The 22,158-nt window shown below is 34.8% G+C and overlaps 1 protein-coding gene across 1 annotated transcript in view; it reads right to left on the bottom strand.

The window, feature by feature from the left end:
• Nucleotides 1-22,158, bottom strand: part of LOC108673427 (inter-alpha-trypsin inhibitor heavy chain H3) — a 66,238-nt gene that overhangs the window by 22,666 nt on the left and 21,414 nt on the right. The window contains exons 2-3 of the mRNA XM_018161253.2: nucleotides 11,058-11,167; nucleotides 1,569-1,732 (exon numbers count right to left, since the gene is read on the bottom strand). Coding sequence (XP_018016742.1) covers nucleotides 1,569-1,732; nucleotides 11,058-11,162 — 269 coding nt within the window. The 5' untranslated portion in view covers nucleotides 11,163-11,167. The remainder of the gene's footprint in view (nucleotides 1-1,568; nucleotides 1,733-11,057; nucleotides 11,168-22,158) is intronic.

Raw genomic sequence — 22,158 nt, 5'->3', positions numbered from 1 at the left:
TAACATGCTAGAGTTCGAGTTCGTAATTAAGGGGCATTAAGAATTGTGATAGCTGCATCTAAGCCGAATTGAAGTCACTGTATTAACGTTCTTACAAACAAGTTCAATTAATTTTACATACCATTGATTCAGATGCAGAAAAAACCGTTTTCAGAAACGTTCGTCGAATAGAACGAAGGAAATATGGATGAGTTTTGTATGTTCAAATTATCGATGAGTTAAAATTGAAATACGTTTAATATTACAGTAAGGTTTACGGTTTAGTTCTTTGAAATACATATGAGCTAATGTGATGTGGCCGAATTCATTTAGGGTATAAAATGATGAAATGTTAATCGCGGCTTTGAAGTTTGCAATAACTTTGATTGACGATTTTTTTGAGTTTATACATTTAAACACATTATAAGATTATTCGAAACAGAAAATAAAGCATGGCGTAAATAGTATCTGTATACATGAAAACTGAGGGGCATTACCATCATTAATAACTCGCCTAACCTAGTAACCTTTTCAACGCATGACTGGCGTGACCTTGATGACCCGAATAACCTACAAAGTAATTTACACAAAATATTTATAACAAAATATATAATATATAATATAATCGCGATATTATAAATTTAATATACCCTATCGAAACTTTTATTCCTGTCAGCCGCTGGCACAAGGACGCCCCAAATTCTTGTTACGGTGTAAATTAGAAGCTCTATGTCCGCTTTAGGTTCCGGTTGCCGGAGCGAAATAAGCGCCGAAATGGAATCTTGTGAAATACCCGTCGAGCTTGGGGCGATCGTGGGGCGCGCGTATTTGGTACCTGATACGTTCGGGACAGACACGGCCGAATATGAAAAATGCGTTAAAAAAATGCCCCCTCCCTTCCCCCCTTATGGGGGGAAGGGAGGGGGCATTTCAATCTATGTACGTTATATATATGTGCGGTATATATAGTACTACTCGCTTAGTTTTAAGATCAGAGCACAGTCTATCAGAGGCTCAATTTCATGCAAAGACGTTTACAGCTAGTAACTATTATGACTGTCTCTTATACACATCTAGATGTGTATAAGAGACAGGGGTAAGCCAATGGTGGCCTGACCAGCCACTGATTTCGTGTGTCATTTGACCCTTATATTTTTTCCACGAAACTACTCAAAATAGCTCCTATTTGGCGGCTAAATAGAAGAGGCGGCCATTTCGCATCTGATTCATCTCTAATCCGAGAGTCGCAACCGAAATCGGAAGGATAGCCGCGCGTAAATTTTGACAGGGTAGTCCCGCATAACCATGAACACTTTGATTTGTCTCGAATAATCGTTAAAAGTACAAAATACTCTATGCCTCACATAAGATTCGTAACATGGGCTCGAATGGGCAGATCTATTACCCTAAGATCTCTCTTTCTCAAATAATATTAGAAAAAAATCATATAATGCGTAATAATATATGCCTCACATAACATTCGTAACATGGGTTCGGATCGGATGGGCAGATCTATAACCCTATTAGTTATTTTTTCTCAAATAAGATTAGAAACAAATGCATATAACGAGCAATAACATATGCCTCACATAACAAGATTTGTGACGTAGGCTCGGGAAGGCAGGTCCAGCCGGCAGACAAGCTCCTGTTCTGCCTCGCCAGGGTTGACGAGGGTGGCGGTGACGGTGGTGGTCAGATGGCGAGAATTGACTGTCGTCATCACTTCCACGAGACGTAGCTCGTCACCCCGAGTCTGGGGGTGGACAAATTGAAAAATAATAAATATTTTATCAGTATTACTCCTTACAACTAAAAAATAAAAATTCATTGGAATTGTATATTCAATTCCCGGCTTTGGATTAACTGAATAATTATGATTGTACTTAATGTGTGATTATATTTGTCTGTACGGACTTGTGACTTAGCTCCATAAATGGCTTCATAAGTGAACTTCGCATGGATGCATCAATCACGCAAAATATTCTTTAGGTATTGCATTCAACAGCTTCTGCTACATTTTTATTAGTAAAAATTCTGTTAAAAACCGTATTCTTGCTCGATATGAACACAATAATAAAGACTCCAAGATTTATCTGGCCACAAAAACTCCAATTTAAAGTCTTGCCTTTACAGAGTCCAAGTTTTAATGACAGCAGATAAGTTTGGCGGAGTAAGACAAGACATTCAAAGGGCTTAATCAAGAAGAGAATGACTGTTTAACTTGCGTGGACGTACAAAACTGAAATAAATAAAATTTAAGCGAAATTCGTAATTATATTTGTGGGAATTTTTGAAAACAGCTCGTGCAAATTTTTTATACACATTGACGCTTTATAGCTAAAAATAAAAATGTAATTTATCGCCAAAAATATAAAACGTGGCAGATATGGAATACAAACTGTGCAATCATTTCATCTCATTTTAAATTGAAGTCTGACTGTGTTTGGTGTTTTCTGTATTGTTTGTGTGTGGTTACTTTCTATCCAAGTGTGCTGGGCAATTACAAGAGATCGTTACAAAATTTACATCTGTCGATTTAAAAAATCAACGATCTCCGAAATTAAATCTGCCGAAAAAATAAATCATTTATCATTTACATTATCAGGCATAGACTAATGGATAATAAGTAAACATTACTAACGAAATGAATCACTCGGTTCTCATAGCAAATCGAATTAATCTATTGTGATTGATCTCGATAAAATACCTGGTATAAAATTATCTTCGGCCAATCGTCGGCCATTCAAAATTCGAAGCTTTCCTCTGACTATTTCATGCCATAGTCAGTACTGATTATTCAGACGCCATTGATTTGCATAGGTCTTATTGAGATTAAAAAATATTATTCATCAGAGCAGGGAGTGCATGTCACTTGAGTAGGGCGCTTCATGTGATCGCACTACGAAGCTTCCTTCAAGGCGTCTCAATATGCATAGAGTATCAATGATGAAACAACAAAAATTATGTTCAATTGATTTCATTTTATAATTATGATGAAGTTTTAAAATTTTAACTTTTTAATTTCATCTTGCCAAGATGATAATGTGTAGTCATTTTACTTTGTAGTATATGATGCAATGTTGTATTTAACACATAATAATCTTCTGATCTTCTGTTTAAATATTAAGAAATTTATAATTTCTGCAGATGGCAAATAATCATCAGTAGTTGCAGGTATAAAAATTATTACTACTGATGTGAATAATTGGGTATAACGGAAATAATCCGAGGAAGTGGTTTTTCGGATAGATATCCGAGGAATTGGATATGACATACCATCCACATACTCCAATATCCACTTACTCGGATAGTTCCTAACCGATAAAGTGGATATAACGGTAAATATTCAAGGAAGTGGATATTACTTGAGCTCCCTAAGGTGTTAGTAGTTAAGGATACTACAAGAACTCTGCGCTGAAGTGGATATATTGCGGAAACTATTAGAGGAAGTTGAATTTATAAGCCAAATAATTTACATTTATTCAAGTAGATTATTTGTCACTTCATCTCAGAATGTGCTGAACTTGATTCGATATATATCTGTAGCAATTTTTCAATTGTAAATAAGGATGTTGCTCTACTGTATGTAGAAATTTAGTCTCCTTGCCATCTGTGTAAAGCTTTTAGAATGAATTCCATGGTTGAATAAAATTTTTTTAGATCCCTCAATGAGATTCGCGTCTAAAGCCATTTTATTGGAAGATGCTCATCTTAATTCATATCATTTATCAAAAACATATCAATCAATATGCTATCTGGACAAATGGGAAATTTAACGAATAAATATTTCAACACGTAATAGTTAAGATTGTTAGTCGATATTTTGCTCCATCCGACATTTCTCACCAATAAAACTTGAGAATTTTGAATGTATCAAAAAATCAGCTTGAGCTTAATAATTGGTCCAATTTTTGTTATCACGAGGATATATCTCTAGGCTGACGAAGGAGATTCAATTCCTCCCTTAGAATTGTTCCCTATCAATGTTACGAAAACTGTTCAAGTCGGATCTATATATATATATATTACTATAAGATAGCAGAATAAGCTAATTTAAGCACGAGTAGTTAATGACCAGAGAAATCATTGATTTAAATTTTCACGATCGAACAATATTCTTCAGTGGACGTTGGTTGATAAAAATTCAGGTTCAAGGAAGTAATTTAATTTATTAACGACGTTTCGAATGTGACTTTAGCGGAAATAAGTACATGATACACGTAAATATGATACAACACGAAAATTTGGAACCGCGAAAATAATTCCGAAACAATCTCAAAGTTCAGAAAATCCGGTAGTTATGAGACGAGTAGCAAGTCCAATCCGTAGAGATGAGGGCTTCAGCTATCGTCGGTCGAATCTGGTTTCTGAACTTTGAGATTGTTTCGGAATTATTTTCGCGGTTCCAAATTTTCGTGTTGTATCATATTTACGTGTATCATGTACTTATTTCCGCTAAAATTTCAGTATTCAATGCTTCCTATAACTTGAAAATGAATGATGTCACATTCGAAACGTCGTTAATAAATTAAATTACTTCCTTGAACCTGAATTTTTATCAACCAACGTCCACTGAAGAATATTGTTCGTTCGTGAAAATTTAAATCAATGATTTCTCTGGTCATTAACTACTCGTGCTTAAATATATATATATATACATGTATATTGTTCTGTACGAACAATGTCAACATTTGATTTCGATAAAATATCGGCTAAAAAATGTATGACAATATTGTTTTTTTTTCCTGATTGGTTCATTTAAAATCGACGGTTGTTTTATAATATAAATAACTGAACCAGGCCATAAAATAACAGATTTTTGACAAGCAACAAACAACGGAACAATAAATCGAACTCGATATTTCTAAGTGACTACCAATAAATGTTCAGTGCCTCGTTCTATACTGTGTGAAACTTGCTTCGAGTAAAGAAGCTGCGTTCTTTATTTACTAATGATATGATTTTTCTTCTAATCATTCGATTTACCCCCTTCTATAATTGAGAAATTGGGGAGGAATTGAATTGCTTTAATTCCTATATGGATGAAAAGTTATAGGGGAAAGAAAGCAAGTTGCTTTGAAAATCGAGCTGAGGCATTTAAACTTGTACAACGTTTTAAATGCGTAAAACGTCTTAGAAGTTTGATTTATTTTAAATAATGCTGATGTGTTTACATAAAAATCAAAATTATCATTCGTGATAGCAATATTTTTCTGTTATTTCAAATGTAATGAAGATCATCGTATCAGAAAGACAATAAGTTGTTCAAATCCACAATCAAGATATTGTTAAGAAATTGTACTACATATAGTGAAAGGCATACTCGTGCGTACTGGAATTCACTTTGATTGGAATATTTAGAATTATTTTGCTAGCTGAAAAATTGCTTAAATTACGTAAATATTCTTTAGTTTATATAGTTTAGTTAATATCAAGGTGGAAAATTTCCAGTAACTATAATGAAAAATGTTAGAGTTACGAATGAAAATTCCGTACTTTTCAGTGTTATTTTAATCAAGATATGTACAATATGCGCAACATAATATCATCACATGTATGAGTAATGGCAATATTTTTCATTTATTTTCAGTAAAAATCAACATATACAAATATTTACACGCTTGTTTATAACCTCTCTGGAGCATCAACATTTCAGGATTTCTTTATTCATCTCTCAGAGTCGAGATTAATTTCTTTCAAGAGAAAAATTGCTCATCAAAGCGCACACCCTCGGCAATATATATTTTGCCAGCGGTTCAAAACCTTATATTTTCAAATAAATTATTCAATTTTGATCATGAAAGGTTTTACGCGTTCTTTGTAGTGCTCGCGTCTTTGACCTCTAGCTTCTCTGATGAAAATTTTTGTTTGAAATAATATCGACAAGGAAAGATGATAATCTCCAGATTGATGAAACGATATAAATTGCGTCCCGTTCGTTGATATTTTATTTTATTCATATTAAAGCATTCGGCTAAAAATAGTATAGTCCAAACGAAGAATAGGCTCTTTTTAATCCAATAAGCATTTCTACAATTTTCACATTTTTAATACATTTTTACCTGTAATGTGCCAATAATTATCGAATAATTAAATCTACTTCTTTTTTTACTGCATGTTATCGCGCGGTAAAATTAATATAAGAAATAACGAAGCATGTGTCACTACATGTTTCCTCGATCGCGGTCTATGAGAAAAAAAGATAAAGGAGTGTCACAAATCTAATGTATATATCAACAAATAGATTTCTACTCCGCCCTAATTAAGAAAGATAAATGCTTGTATTTTAGGGGTATCTTGCGTGCAAGCGTTCTTTCAGCAGTAGGCGGCATCTCATTATCAGGGACTAAACATTTTATGTCTTATGAAGAATGTTCATCCTGCTTTCTGGCGCCCTCTTTAAATACTTGTAAACATTCCGCATCGAGCCACGTCGTTATTAAGCCCTAGAAAAGAGCGGTCATTATCATGCCGGCTATCTCAAGTAAGTTATCGAGTTCCGGAAACTTCAATACATTCGCCCACAGGCAAGTCGCTGAACTATGTTAAGTTGTGGTACAGGGCCGCCGTTGCGCGAGTGATGACAGTAAAAAATTCTTAATAGTTCGCAATAGATGTAGAGCATCATATTTTTTTGATCGTTTAAATTGCACTATACAGCTTCTTTTTTACGTCGAGTGTCGTAAAAATTACAAAAAATTAATTTAAAAATAAATTATGTTAAAAATTTTTGATTAACTTATATGTTGTTGATTTGTAAGTGAAAATCTGATTCAACAAATTTTTCCTAAATTCAATCTCCTTCTATGATTATAACCGAACCAACCCTGCTCACAGGATTGTTGAAATTTATATCCCATATAGTGTTGAAAGTTATATTTTTCGTATTTTAGTGATAAAGGAAGTAAAATTGCTCCATCTTACGGCCCATGACTTAAGGATTACCACATTTCAACAAAATGTCTTTGAATATATACCGCTGTCAAAACTTGCTGCTTTGATGTAAGAAACTCCGAATTATGGATGGCTAACCTTTGCGCGCTCAAAAATCATTGTTAAAATCAAATGATCGATAAAACCCAAAATTACCTAAGAGGATGACGGCAATAAGAAGCCTGAAAAATGTACAAACTTTAATTTTAAACAAAAATTTTGAGTCGTAATGAAATTTGTGTGAAATGGACGTTTCAATTACAATTTGATGAATTTTCATGGCATTTTCTTTGCTTTTGAATTATTATATAACCTATATAACCCATGCACTATACGTACCATCAAGCCATCGTAATGAAAAAAAAGTAAAAAAAGTAAGTGACTGTAAGTACAGTCACTTTGTTTCCGTAAACAACAATGTTTGAATTGAAGCTCGTCTTCGAAGCACTTGTGAATTACATAAAAGGGAATATTTGCTACCTGAATGTGAAGCATGGAATTTCGGCCATCAAGAGTTAGTTTCCGTTGTCAGGTATAAAGTTTAGTGTCCGTTGGTATGAGAAGTTCCCCCACTAGGAACTTCTCGAGTGCGGAACACCGGCTGCAGCTGCAGGATACCGCCGCTCTCGACATTGCCTGCTGGAGCCCGCGGCACGTAATATATCGACGTCTCCCAGACACGGTCCAATTAGAACACCTCATCTCTGATCGCGGACTGGCCACGAATCAAGTCTTGCACAAGCTGAGGGAATTGTTATTTTCGCTTCCGTTGTTTGCGTTTAAACGCAAATGTTGGGCGTATATACAGTGGCTTCTCGAAGAAAAGTAGTGAAAATTACAGTTATCCCTCGCTATATCGCGCTTAACATAACGTGGATTCGTTTCATCGCAGATTTTAAGAAACGAGAAAATACGCAGATCTTCGCTGGGTCGCGGGTTTCTGAGGAAGTCTATCGGCAGGTTCTTCAAAAATCATTCATATAATTATATGAAAACAGGTTTCATTGAAGACCAGAGAATTTGTTTTATTCGCAATTTTCTTATTAGTTTTTTCAATATATCGAACAATATTTTTAGTTTGAACTGGCAAATCGAAAATCAGGTTACCGATGGACATTTTATTACTACGTTTTTCTTAGCTCGCTTTCGTGTCTGTGATGATCAAATCTTGTAATCGATATTTCACCAACTTTCCCATTAGCTAGCGCTCTGAAACTTTTAGGGAAGCTCAGCTCCCGATAACAATACAATAATCAATAATTTGTTGCACGTTTCCAGGCGTATAAACTCTAAAGGAACTCACAAGCAGGGGTTGGAACCTTTAATGCACGTCATCCTCGAGAAGATATTCGTGTTTAGACTGCGTATATCGATGATACGCTTCGTATCATCGATATCTAATAAGAAAATTGCGAATAAAACAAATTCTCTGGTCTTCAATGAAACCTGCTTGAAAGAAGAAATTCTGTCAACCTATACTAATTATATGATAACATGGACATTTTTAAAACGTACAATTTAATCCATTCTTTAAAAACACTGAAAATTTTTCGTTAATATTTTAAAAGTTAAGAAAAATGTGGGCAACCTAAACCAAAAGAATTCAAGCACAATTAGTGGATAATATTTGCATAGAAATTTATTTCAAAACTGATGAAGTTTAACGGACGAACGAAAAATTAGGCTGCATTTTTTCGGTCAATGTTACAAATTTTACAACCGTTACAAAAATTGACGCGTTCAAATACTTGATAATGCGACATCAAACTTAGTAGTATAGTATAGTATAGTATAGTATCGTATAGTATAGTATAGTATAGTATAGTATAGTATAGTATAGTATAGTATAGTATGGTATAGTATAGTATAGTATAGTATAGTATAGTATAGTATAGTAAAGTATAGTATAGTATAGTATGGTACATAATAGTATAGTATAGTATAGTATAGTATAGTATAGTATAGTATAGTAAAGTATAGTATAGTATAGTATGGTATATAATAGTATAGTATAGTATAGTATAGTATCTTTGGCAATGAAGAATAGGCCTGGATAGGCTTGTCGCTGATTCTTGTATTTTTCTTGACCAGACTGGCCTTTTGATCCAATCTTTTCAACGGACGGTAGATTCAAAATCGTTTCTAGGTTTCAGTTGTTCCGTAGTATACGACGGATTTCAAGACTAAACATATGCTCCTGCATGGCCTTGTCTATAGTCTGTTCATAAACGCGTTCATATGCATACTCGGAGCGTCAACAGTATCTTCAGGGAAACTTATTGATGGTGCTCGAACATTTTTATTTGTATTTAACATGAGCACATTTTTTAATTAAAAGCGAACATATTTTCAATTTCTCAAAAGAAAATTGTAAGTAAAATATTGTAGATTATTCTCAAGGAATCATCACTTTTTTCAGGACTAATGAAAACGTCAAATCTCCAACAACGACTTAAAGATGGAGATCAAGATTTTTACACTTAATACAGACCTAAATGCTGTTTTAGGGCAACTTTTATCTGCTGTTGGGCCACATGGTAGAGAATTTCAATAAACATTTTGAATAAAAAGATTTTGTAAACTCGACATTATTTTGAATTGGCATGCTAAAGAAACATCTACGGTACTCAGAATAACATTTTGACGATAATGAACGAAAAATATGAAGGGAGTAGTAAGTTTCAGTTGGAAATAAATCGAAAACAGTGTTGCGTGCTACAGCACAACGCCCCAGCAATTAGCGTACCTCGTTAGCGAGAACCAATACAAGCATAATATCTTGTGCAACATTAACATGGCTCGCAGAACCGAGTTAGTAATTACGCCAATATTGTAATTACTGGATATGTGCCACCCTTGCAGAACTTCGAAAAGATCTTAAGCACCTCGCAGAAATTAATTACTTTAACGAACAGTACAAATCTAAAGAGTTTTTAAATTTTTAATTTGGGTTTGTGCATGGGTCCGTATTGCGAGTTAATCATGTTCATGAGCTATAGGTCCTATAAAAATGTAATCAAGTTCTTGTATTAACTTTTTCGTGCCATACTCCTATTTAGTAGAGCTAGTGAAGTTGATCCAAGTTCTTGTATTATTTTTTTTTTCATACCATACTCCTATTTAGTAGAGCTAGTGAAGTTGAAACAACTTGCTGTTGAAGCACTAAAACGACGAGTGCAAATTATATTTAGATCCAGTTTCAAATGCAGAACATCACAATGTCAAATAGAATTTTTAATAGTTGATAATTAATTGCACTCGAGTACGGTTCGCTCCTGGTCGTGAACGCAAGGGAGAGATTATTTCTGCAAAACGAACAGAACATGCAAGTGCCATAAATGTTAAACATGGGGAGAGTGTTTTACATGTTCAGAATCTGGAAAGGTTGTACAGGTTCGTGTCATACACTTATTCTTTCTTGACTGTATTGTAGATCTTCTACCATCCACGACTCTGGAAATTCACTTGTCAAATCATATACATATCCTGCAAAATTCTTGCTTCGCATAACAAAAAAAGCTTTCGGAATTCTCAATTCTATCTGCAGACGGAGAAGCTGAATTGTAAGGCTCTCAGAAGTCCGTTTCGCCTTGCTCAGACATGCGATGCTAAATTCGGGCGACAGCTTTTTGATTCCCATCTGCATCAGTCGTGTATGGAACCCAGGTATTTCTGGGCAATATATTTGAACGAGGCTTCATGATGAATTACCTACAAATACGAGCCGACGTATCTGAAGATGATATATCTTACATCATGATGCAACGGCACTGAAGTGTGAATCGCAGTTATCAGATATGAGATACTGAAATAAGGTGTTTGATGATTCATTCTTGATAAATTATTGATGCTCATAGGTTTTTTCATATCAACGTATTGCAGCAGAAAGCACGACATTATTAAAAGATCTTGATACTCGGTATAAAGCTTCGAATGAAAAATTTCTTCCCCTCGTGCTCTTTAATTGATTGATTTCTTTTATATCGAAAGAAAATGCAATTTGGTTTGATACGAATGATTCGTCTATATGCCTACGTACGTGTGTGCGTGTGCTTTGCTTGCAACGGAAGAAATTGAAATTTCCACAGTAACAATTTTATTGTTTAAATTACTATTTTGTGCATAATATTTTAATGTTCACTTGCCTCTCTTGCCACGAGAAGCATTAGCAACAGAACTGCTGCCCTAACAGATGCACGACGGAGCAGCAGATGTAGCATCTTGGCTAGCAGAGGAGCGCAATCGGTCATGCGATCTGTAAAGCAATAAAAAACATCATGTTATCGCTAGAATCAGTAAGGCAAACATTGCGATACAATCAGTAGAAGAAAACTTGGATAGACTATTGATCTAGGAGCAAAATAACCCCTTCTATAAATACACACTCTTCGCCGGACAAGATTGAAAAAATTAAATAAAGGAGACTGCGGTATAAAATGTAAATCAATGCACAGATGGGCAGGTCTTCGTATTAGTTCATAGAAAAGTCATTCAAAAGGAAACGTTATAGGTTCAAAAGAATTCGATATATAAAAAAATAACACAGTATATCAATGGAATAAATTGCGCTTCTGCTAGACTCTGGATCCGTGGGAGTCTACGTTACATTTACAGCGGGGCTATGAAAATAGGCGGTCGGAGATTAATGTCTCACTGACTGGGCCGGCCAAATTGATGGAAAAAAGTGAGGAATTGCTTACGTTAAGTGGGATGAATGAGTACTTTAAGGTAGGCATTTTTTTCATGCACACAGGAACGAAACAAAATAGAGATTTTATTGAAGGCGAAGTGGAAATATAAAACACTGGTGATTTGGTGATGTTATTAGTTACATATGGTGGTGAGTAGATTGCTTGATAATTTATAAAATATAATCGACGGAATACCATGTGCGATTAAATGCGTATAAATAGTTTTTTACACGCGGCTTATACTGTAGAAGTCTTAAATTAAACGTTGTTTATTTTTTAGGTATTAGGCTATTACTAAATATTTGGTTTAACCATTTATTATTAATTAGGATTAGAGTGTTAGAATGTTTTATAGAGTATGGAAACCGTGGTAGATTGGCAATGGCAGGTAGATAGGCAAAGCAGTAGTAGGAACGTTTACTTCAATATAGCGTTTTGTGTCTCGCGTGAAGCTTGTTTCCAGTTAGCTAATCTCTGCCCATTTGTCAAGCCATGATCGAATGTGATCATGTGCAAAAGTTCTAATATTTGAGCGAACTCTTAATATAATGTAATGTCGCGTGCAATAAAGCAGTTTAATGGAGCCGTGGTTTAATGAGCACCGAACCTGCCACGACAATACAGTAAATTAATTCGGAATAATGCACGTGTAAGGATACTCGGGAAGTACGGGATGGTTCTCCAAACCATCAGATCGAACCATTTCTTGTGGAGTATATTGAACCGCAATTGTACCCGATGTCCAAACCCAATTAAATGAAGCAGCCCATTTAGGACTGTTAGCGCGTAAACCGATGGGGAATTTTTGTTCGTAGTAAATTATGGCGTTATATTAACGTTGCCTTTGCAATCTTCTTATTTCCGTGCACGTTAGTGCGACAGTAATGGGACATCGTGGAACTTTCTTCGTTTTAAAAATTTTTCCTCGTACACGTTTAAAGATACCAAGTATACCAGCAAAGTCACCAATCAATGTTACTGTATTTTTTATTTCATTGAATATTTCCACCACTTTCATGATTTTTGACTTGATATTAGAATATATTCGGTATGTGATACTGGTTTTTAATCTCCTCTATAAACTCACAATCTTATGATGCATATTCGAAATAAGAAATTAATAAATAATGTGCATAAAAATTACTTTAAGAATACAACACATCTAAAGAGGCCAGTGTCTCCGATGTCACACATGTAAGATGAAATTCTTATCGTATTTTTAAATATTAAAAAAAATCTTTATAATTTTTTGTTTATCATTCATTCTGTCAATTGATTCATTCATTGTCTCCGACTTTTCGCATGTGTGCAAAATTTCAAATCGATTGGACAGGTAGAAGTGTGTTAAATATCGATTATAAGATTTGTAGCAGACAAAGAAACAAACCACAAGAAGTGAAGTTAAAGAAAAGTGTTGTAATAGACCAAAAATTCACAAAAAATAATGCAGTTCCCCGCTGTCAAAAAAATTAATATAAATTGAATTGAAAGCTTAGAGCTGCAAACTCCAGGTCAACTGAGATCAAATCTCAAGCCAGATTGGACCTCGATAAAAAAATTCATGGAAATCATAAGCGGATTAGCTGTGGCCACCCAATATTCGATGGCCGGCCGTTCATGACGCAACGCTGCATTTCGTGTGGTTCTGTTTTCAGCGTCTGAACAATATAGGATTAGTTGAACACCATCGGAAAAGCCGATTGGAGGCAACAAAGTTAAAAAAAGTAATGCCTTCTGAGCTTGATTGATTGTAAACTATTTTCTTAGGAACAGCACTTACCATCATTTGAGTCTCGTATGAAAAGTGAACCAGAAAATAATTAGAACACAGACATTCAAATGCCAAAATTAAGGCAAACAATTGCTTTCTGCTCAGTAAATATATAATAATAACCAAAATAAATGAGTGCCCTGGATATTCGAAGACGATTTACGCCTTTGCACGCTCAGTACGCTATATGTAGGCTGAGTTTGGGATAGGCACAATCTATGAGTAACGATAAGACATTATCAGCATTGGACCTCCCACAGTTTGGCAAATGACAGCGAAGAAATGGAGTTAAAACTGGGATATTGCTGATAAATTTTAACAGGAAACTTTTCCCCAGACTGACCATTCATTAGTACACGTAAATTAAAAAAAAATTCATATTCATGAAGCCACCTTGTCAGCCCTTAAATAATACACTAGTTTTTTTCTTACATGGGTGATAAAGAACGTAAGTGGTTTCATAAATTCAGAGTATGACTATTCCAGCCAGATACAAAAATTGAAACCAGCTTGTTGAATGCAGATAACCGTCTACTGAACTCGAGATCGTTATCGCTCTTAGAGATGTGATCGATATTCGCCTTGGAACTCTTCGTTTGCATATGGTAATGAGACGACGTTTTGCATACAGATTGATCATCGAATCGTCACATTTTTTATCACTGGCTTTTAAGTATATACTGTCAAGCGTATTGAACGTATGGCAGCCAATTTTTTTCCAGCCAAGAAATCGAACGACACCTGTGATTAGCGCACAAATTAGAAATCGCTAATGTGCACGGAACTTTTAAATTACAATGAACTATTTCAAATTGAGAGGTAATTACTTAGTATTGGATGCTTAGGTACTGATTTAAGACTAGTTACTCTAATCGACGAGCCACCATTTCCCATTCAAATTGTAAAAGCCAAATCTTGGAAAATTATTCTAGCCTGAGATGCTATTAAATTTGCATGAAAAAATTGGTACAACCTCAAATTATTGGGTGTACTAAACTGATCAGGAATTAAAAATCATTCCGAATAGTAGCCCATAACTGCTCAATATCTTAGGAGCGTTTACGTATTGACATGTTAATTTCTGCTAGAACTTTGTACGTGCTAGTAGCAGTATAGAAAAACCGACACAACGACCATTGTTTGATGTCCTATATAGTACGTACTTGTTGGACTATAGGAACCCCTATATAAATTCCCCTATTTCGTTTATGAGTAATTGGGAAACTGTCGATTTTTAAATTGAAAATAAAAAATACTTTGATAGTAGAAACTGAATTCATTTTTAGCAGGACTTCTTCCTTCACACCATGCACAGCAGCTGTTGAAGTAAATCCTTCTTTGAACTTCAGCGCTTTTCACTCCGTGGAATTTACATTTTAGGTGTGCAAGCCCAGAAAATTTGGGAGCACGATGTTGTTGTTGTTGAAGCTTCAGCAAAGTATTCGCTGGCGTCTCCTCACAAAGATCTGAAATATATTTTATGCAACGCATAGTTTTAGCATGGTAAAAATACTTGTACGGCCGCCGATAATCCAATCATGATTTTAATTTTATTTTATCAGAAGCGCAATTAGTAGGAATAGTTAATTGAGAGAAGTATTCATAATAATTCCGTTACAAAGTCTATGGCGATAAATGGTATATTAATAATAAGGAAAATCATGCGCATTTAAATTTGAGTTGACTACTGTTTTGCAAGATTATACTTTATGTACATGGAAATATACTATCTTAATTAGATGTCAATAGTAACTTACATTTTAAATTATAAGCTATACAATACAATAAGCGTTATATTTTGAATTATGATGACTGAAGTAAAATATTTTGACTTTGATGATATTGGGAGCTTCCTACATAGCCATCAAACTTCTTAAATTTTCTGTGAACAATTTAGTGTCCACTATTCAATTATGACGTATATTAGCAAGTGCGATGAACAGTGATGACTTGGTTGCGTTTTTCATTTGATTTATATTCTGTTATTTGAGTGTTTTGAGCAAGAAAATCACGAATGCATCCCAATCGCTGCCACTAAAAACACACGACTATCCAATCTCGAGCAGCAGCCTTCCCGCCATCTTGATTGGATGAAATCTGTGCGGGGCAAAGAATTTGTTTTCGCAAAATTCTTTGGCGAGACCGCGTGGTCTTGTGGCAGCAGCTCATCTATATCACCTAACCCTGCCCAGCTTGACTTTATTGAAAGCTGAATAAATGGCCTAGCTGGCCACCAACACAAAATAATGAACCATGAGTGCAGGAATGATCGGTGAAAAAGATCGAGGGAGTGATGGTCACTTATGAAAACTCTGTTTACTCGTCAAGCACTTAGAAGAATTGAATTTGAATGAAGAGGTTTATAGCAATCACCATTTTTTAGGTGCACATTTTTTTCTTTCAATAAGCACAGTATTAATATCTACTGAATTAAATGAATTAACAATTTTCCACACCGGATCACAGTACACATCTGGTCCTCAAATCTGACTCACCAATTTTCACATGGAGAGTCAACTTTTACGTGGAAAAATACTATTCCTTTTGACTCGCTGGTAAAATACTTGATTTGCGTACAAATATCGGTCTGCCACCCAGTATTTTCGTTGAAACTTTTACGCACGCTTTTATTGCCACCAGTCATAACGTTCTGGGTCACGAAGCCCTGAAACTTGAAAATAAAAGACCTTTGTGTTCTCAAACTTATAGCGTGGCCAATCTCTGTCATATCCGACTGAGGATTGCAGATAAAATCGTTAATAATTGATCTGTGACTTGATGAAAAACATTCATTTGTTTAAGAGTCTTTCTTTCCTATTTTATCGTGGTTCTGTTTTTCTGGTTTATGTTATGTGGGAACGAAATAAAAACGCTTTTATGCTAACGCAAACTCAAAATTCTGGACTTTTTTTTAATTCTTCATGCCATTAGGACGCATGCACAATTTTTCAAAAGAGTCAGTGGCAATATCTAAATCGCGTCACTATGAATTAATAATACGTATCAATTTCTGCGTACCTAATCTGTGAAATGCTGTCAAGATCAAAATATATCCGATGTAAGGCCCACTGCTTCGACGCCTTGGTCGTCGATACCTACTTCACTTTTCAAATCCTTTTAAGCAGCGCTGCCATTATTAAAATCTTAGTTCTTGAGGAATAGAATTGATAAGCATCTTCGTGTGAACCCCCAATCAACTTATTATTATAGTGAACAACAAATACACAGGATTATCAATCATATCAAATACGAGTCTCTTACATAGACTGTATTCGCTAAATTATTGAAAAAACGTGGGGATTTTCGGTCTGTTCAGTAACTATGAAGAACGTGACTGCTATTTGACTGCTCAGAAAGCTGATGGTTTACTATTTGGGATTTGTAAAAAAGTATTGAAAAACGGCTGCCATGAAATTCTGAAAAAATCTTCAGTAGTTAAAATTGAAGCCGAATTGATACAGAATTGTAACAACTACTCAATTAAGTTGTGGTATCGAAGTTATGTGTTTAGGTGTTGAATTCCGAGGCTCGATCTCAAGGAATACGACAAAATTAATAATGTCTTGGCAACAAGTAAATCGTATGAAATCAGTGAAAAGCGTAGAATAATTTGGTCCCGAGAATAAACTTCGAATCATACGCAAGCCAACATTTTTTCATTATGTACATTCAATCCGATTCATGCATCCCACATAACTTAAGAATACAACTTATCCGTGAATTCTGTCATAAAATTTGATTTTGCCAATCAAAAATCAAATTATTACACAAATTTTAGGAATAAATCGCAAATTTTAGAAAATAAAATAAACAAACAATGAATGTTATTTTTTTTGTCCCTTGCTTCAAAATTTATTGTTGCACCATCGGGTGATGGTGCAACAGCGGCCTCCGCTATCACTCAAGATATAAAAGAATTTACTATCGTCAAATTGGCATGATAATCTTTATAGATAATAATTATTACCACGTTTATTGAAATTTATTTTAAGTTCATGGGGAGCTAGAATAGCTCCACTAACTGCTGAATTATGGATTGAGGGGAAAAAATAACGTCAACGAACGCATCAAGTTCAGTCGAGTTTCCATTTGCTGAAAAAATACCTTTTTACAGGTTCAGATATGGCAAAGCAGGTAGAAGTAAAACCGCTCAATTCCAATTATTTACCATCATCTTACTTTCCATGTGGTTCAATAGGCAAGATCCTGCTCATACCTCGTTCTTGAGAATTAACGTGTCGGTTAGATTTGTGTTAGAAAAATTCAATTCGCAGTATTCGAAATACCGAAACTATTATATGCTCTGACACTTTGATTCGTTCTCTTTGAGCTGGCGATGAGCTGCTATAGCGAGACTAGTGCAGACGGTAGCAATAGTAACTACAGATGGACTTGAGTGAAATAATATACGTTTAAAAATTACTTTTTAAAGACTACACTTCCAAAGAATCCAGTGTCTCCAATCTTACAGATGTACAATGAATTTCTCATTTAATTTTCAAATATTAAAAAAATTAATTTTTCATTTTTTTAATATATAAAATTTTTGAATATGTATATAAATTTTTTTCAAAATTATTTATTCTGTTAATTGATTCATGCATTGCCTCTGACTTCACACAAGTGTGCAAAATTTCGGATCAATTAGACAGGTAAAAGTGTGTCAAATATCAGTTATAAGATTTGTAGCTGACAAAATCATTTATTTAATTTTTTTAATATTGAAAAAAATGTTATTTTTTATTATTTGAATAATTTATTTTGAAATTTGATTCATGCATTGTCTCCAACTTTACACTAGTGTGCAAAATGTCAGATCGATAGGATAAGTAGAAGTATATTAAATTTCGATTACAAGATTTGTAGCAGACAAACAACAAGAAGTGAAGTCCAAGAGAAGTGTTGTAAAAATGACCAAACAACGATCAGTTCAAAAACATTTCTAATACTGAATATTAATCAGTTCTAAAAAGAGCATAGATCATAATATATTTTCAGAAATAACCGACAGTCCTTATTTGGGATTTCGAAATGGAGCTCACATTATTAAAAATATTTTACAATCATGATGATGTCGATGAGGTTGATGGCGAAGAATAATTTACTGGAGGTAATGGAATGAATATTTTCTCTATCATCTGCCATATTGCATATGCTTAAGCTTCTGTGTCGACCGCAAATGCATTTTTAATCCTTAAACTGGTCCAGACTATTGAATAGCCGAAAATCCAGTAGTGATGATGGTATCGACGAAATCCGGCGTAACAGGACAATTCGCAATCTTTTGTTAGGTCATGCCGTTTGTTTCGCACTTTTGAAATGCTTAGATTTCTGATAGAGAGATGAATAACAAAATCAAATTAATAAATTTGGTGAATCTTTAGAATTCCAAGCTGGAACAATCTTTTTGGACGTTACGATGAATTCTTAAGCACTCAATAAAAATAAAAGTCTTTATAGTGAGCTGAGCTAAAAAATCCTCCGTCATTGTTCTACCTTCTAGTGTGACGAAGGGACATGGAAAAAGGAAATCCTCACATGCAGTGGCGTTGATTTAGTAGCCTATTGATGTTGGCCATCTACAGTAACGAAGAAGAAGACAGCCCTGTTTATAACATGTTAAATGGTCGCCATTTATTAACTACCGGCTAAATTACCGATCTGGACCAAAATTTTCACAACTAGTCGTGGGTTGTGAAAGGCGGGGCTTCCACCTTTCTGCACCAATCTTGGTCATCTTAACCACTTGGCCATAGCGAGCTATGAGCAAGCATCCGCATTGCATAGAAAGAGACGCGTTCCGATATAAGAAGAGAGGCGTTCCGATATAAGAAGAGAGGCGTTGCGATATAAGAAGAGAGGCGTTCCGATATGAGAAGAGAGGCGTTCCGATACAAGAAGAGAGGCGTTCCAAGAGAGGCGTTCCGATATAAGAAGAGAGGCGTTCCGATATAAGAAGAGAGGTGTTCCGATATGAGAAGAGAGGCGTTCCGATATAAGAGGCTCGATGTCTTTAGCAAACAGTTTGGGACATGATTGGTTATATATGAAAATACCTTGCATGTCACTGACAACTGAGGCAATGGACCTCAACATATTGAAGTTCAATCAATGGCGCAATTAAAGATCGAGGGCCCTGTAGTGTGGGTCTCTGTTTAAACCTTGGCCAAACTTTATCTCGTCCTAACTCTTTATCACAAAGAGTTAAACAATGGTAAATTTATTCATACTACTAATGATAGTCTCGTGAACGAAATAAATTATTCAATATTATTTTCGTCTTTTATGGAGGTTGGAATATCTCACTCAAGAAGTATAAGAAGCAAACGATAAGGCCTTATGCATAAAGTCTAAACTGGGTCTAAGGATAAATTCTGGCCACAGCACAAATATATCAAGGAGGTCAATAAACAATGGATGCAATAGCAGCAAACATTTTCGCAATTAGCACCATAAGTCCCTCGTTTCCAGCAGGCTGAACACTAACAATAGAAACTTAAAGTATAGGTATTGGGCATCAAGCTTGTACACGATCCGACCAATATAACCTCCTAATAATTTCAGCCAACCTCATATATACGTGTTGAACACCATACGAATGTACTTAATGTTCTGACATTAAAGAACATTACAACATTGAATTGCAATATAGTACACACCTGGTCACGGTGGTGTCGCAGGCCACATTCAGGCTCTATAGTGTTAACCGTTCCGCACTGCTGGCGCACTCTGGCAATTATGTATTATTACTCGCTCAGTCATTTAATTTATTGTCATTTTATGCCTGAAACCCAACTTATCTATGAACCATCTACAACAAAAGAATCGATTGGCTTGTGAAAAATTGTCGACACGTTTTGTTATGGCTGCAACTTATGGGCGCGATAGAGGAAAACTAAAAAACTGTCTAACATGACGAAGAATTTATTTACTATGTGAAATTGCACTCTTATATTAGAACTGGAAAATAAGAATTCATAAGAAGATACGTGGTATTCATTGTTTACAGCAATCTTTTTCTAAGGAGCAAAAAAAGATTCCCATTTTCAGAACCAATCAATTAGGCCACGTCAAAGTCACGGTCCTTTAAAAATTCGGGAAAATTTTCCGTTTCTACGGAGGAGTTTACTTTTTCCGAGGAGTCTCCTTCGTCGGATGGTAAGGATTTGTCTTCTTACCTCACAAGAGATCAGATTGCTTCCAGTTAAACTTCGTACAGCTTTCATTAAAGCTGTTTCTTAATTCGGAAATCTATATTTACTATAGTCCTATAATTGCTATAGTTATCAAGCCGTTGCTTCTCCTTAGTAAGTTACTTTCCGTTGTATATATGAATGATACCGTTCTGCAGAGAACAGTATGATTGTTCACAAAAGATCGGATTGCCTCTTGTTAAACTTCGTACAGTTTCATTAAAGTTGTTTCTCGATTCGGATATTCTATATTTGCTGTCGTTCCATAATTACTATAGTTATCAAGCCGTTGATTTTCCTTAGTGCGAGTAAGTTCATTTCTCTTGTATATATGAATGAAAACGTTCTGCAGAGAACAGTATTATGCTTGTTCCTTTTAAACTACTTATAAGATTCTCACAGTATGAGGATATGTATTCTAGATAATCATTGGTTTCTTCTTCATAACATTTGATTGTTTCCAATCAAAACATCATCAAGAAGTCAGAGTTTATGTCGGAAACTAAACTTTCGAGCGCTGCAACTGGTCTAACGATAACAATGTTAATAAAGAAATATTATGGAAACCTTTACCTAAGCTTGACCTTTTTAAATCAGCAAACTTGATTAGACATTACATATGAAGAAATATTTAATTAAAAACAATGGATTTAAGACGTTGCTAAGCCTAAGACTCCTCTGATTATTTTACCGCTCGAATGAAATGAATATTACTCTGAAATTAACAGGAATACAACAACTGTATACTTTCAAATAGAGAGTTACCAATCTCAAACAGTTAGTTGCACAATTTCTTCAATAGATCGACACCTTGTAAAACAAATAACATTCAGCCGACGTCTCACGCCTCAGCGGGACACTTGATCAACAAAAGAAAGCTGAACCTCCCAGCCTCAGTACGTTTCAGGTGTACAGAATGGTTCAAAATCCGGACATTTACGTTGAATTCTCGATTGATTTCCGTTAAAATCTTTTTACTTCACCGACAAAATAGCTGATCGGATATTTATTTCAAGAAACCGTTTGCATGCCGATGTTCTGCAATATATTTTTGTATTTCAGTGGTATTTTTACGCGTGCAATGAGTTAAAGAAGATTGAAGTTAAACACCTGGCCTGATGGTGATTCCTTTTCGTAACCGTTCATTTTCTTATTATTTCAACTCAACAACTATTCAGTGCCGTACTAACTACCTAATGAGATCTGTCCCTTTTATATACATGTAAGTCTAAATAGTTTTAATTTAATAATTTTATTAATAATTTTTTTCATTTTAATTAAAGCAAAAAAATAAAATTACCATTTTCATTTATAAGCACTCTGTTCTTAAATGTCATTTTCATTTGTATCGATAATTTTCAGCAATAAAATGAATGTGAAATAATTACAGTGCTCTTACTTATTTGGTTTATTTCGAGGACTTACACGCATTACGGCTTTAATGAATCGTCAAACTTTTGACAACGACGATGAAGCTTAAAAATAGTATCAATCTTAAAGCATGAATACCTGTGGAACCTGAATATCCGCTTGAATAATTTTCTGCAATGGCCTACACAAGTATTAGTTACTTATATTACTCAAGTAATAG

This window comes from Hyalella azteca, unplaced genomic scaffold (genome assembly GCF_000764305.2).
Source record: "Hyalella azteca isolate HAZT.00-mixed unplaced genomic scaffold, Hazt_2.0.2 contig17967, whole genome shotgun sequence".
In the NCBI taxonomy this organism is placed as follows: Eukaryota; Metazoa; Arthropoda; class Malacostraca; order Amphipoda; family Hyalellidae; genus Hyalella; species Hyalella azteca.
This window is presented reverse-complemented; position numbering and strand designations above follow the sequence as displayed.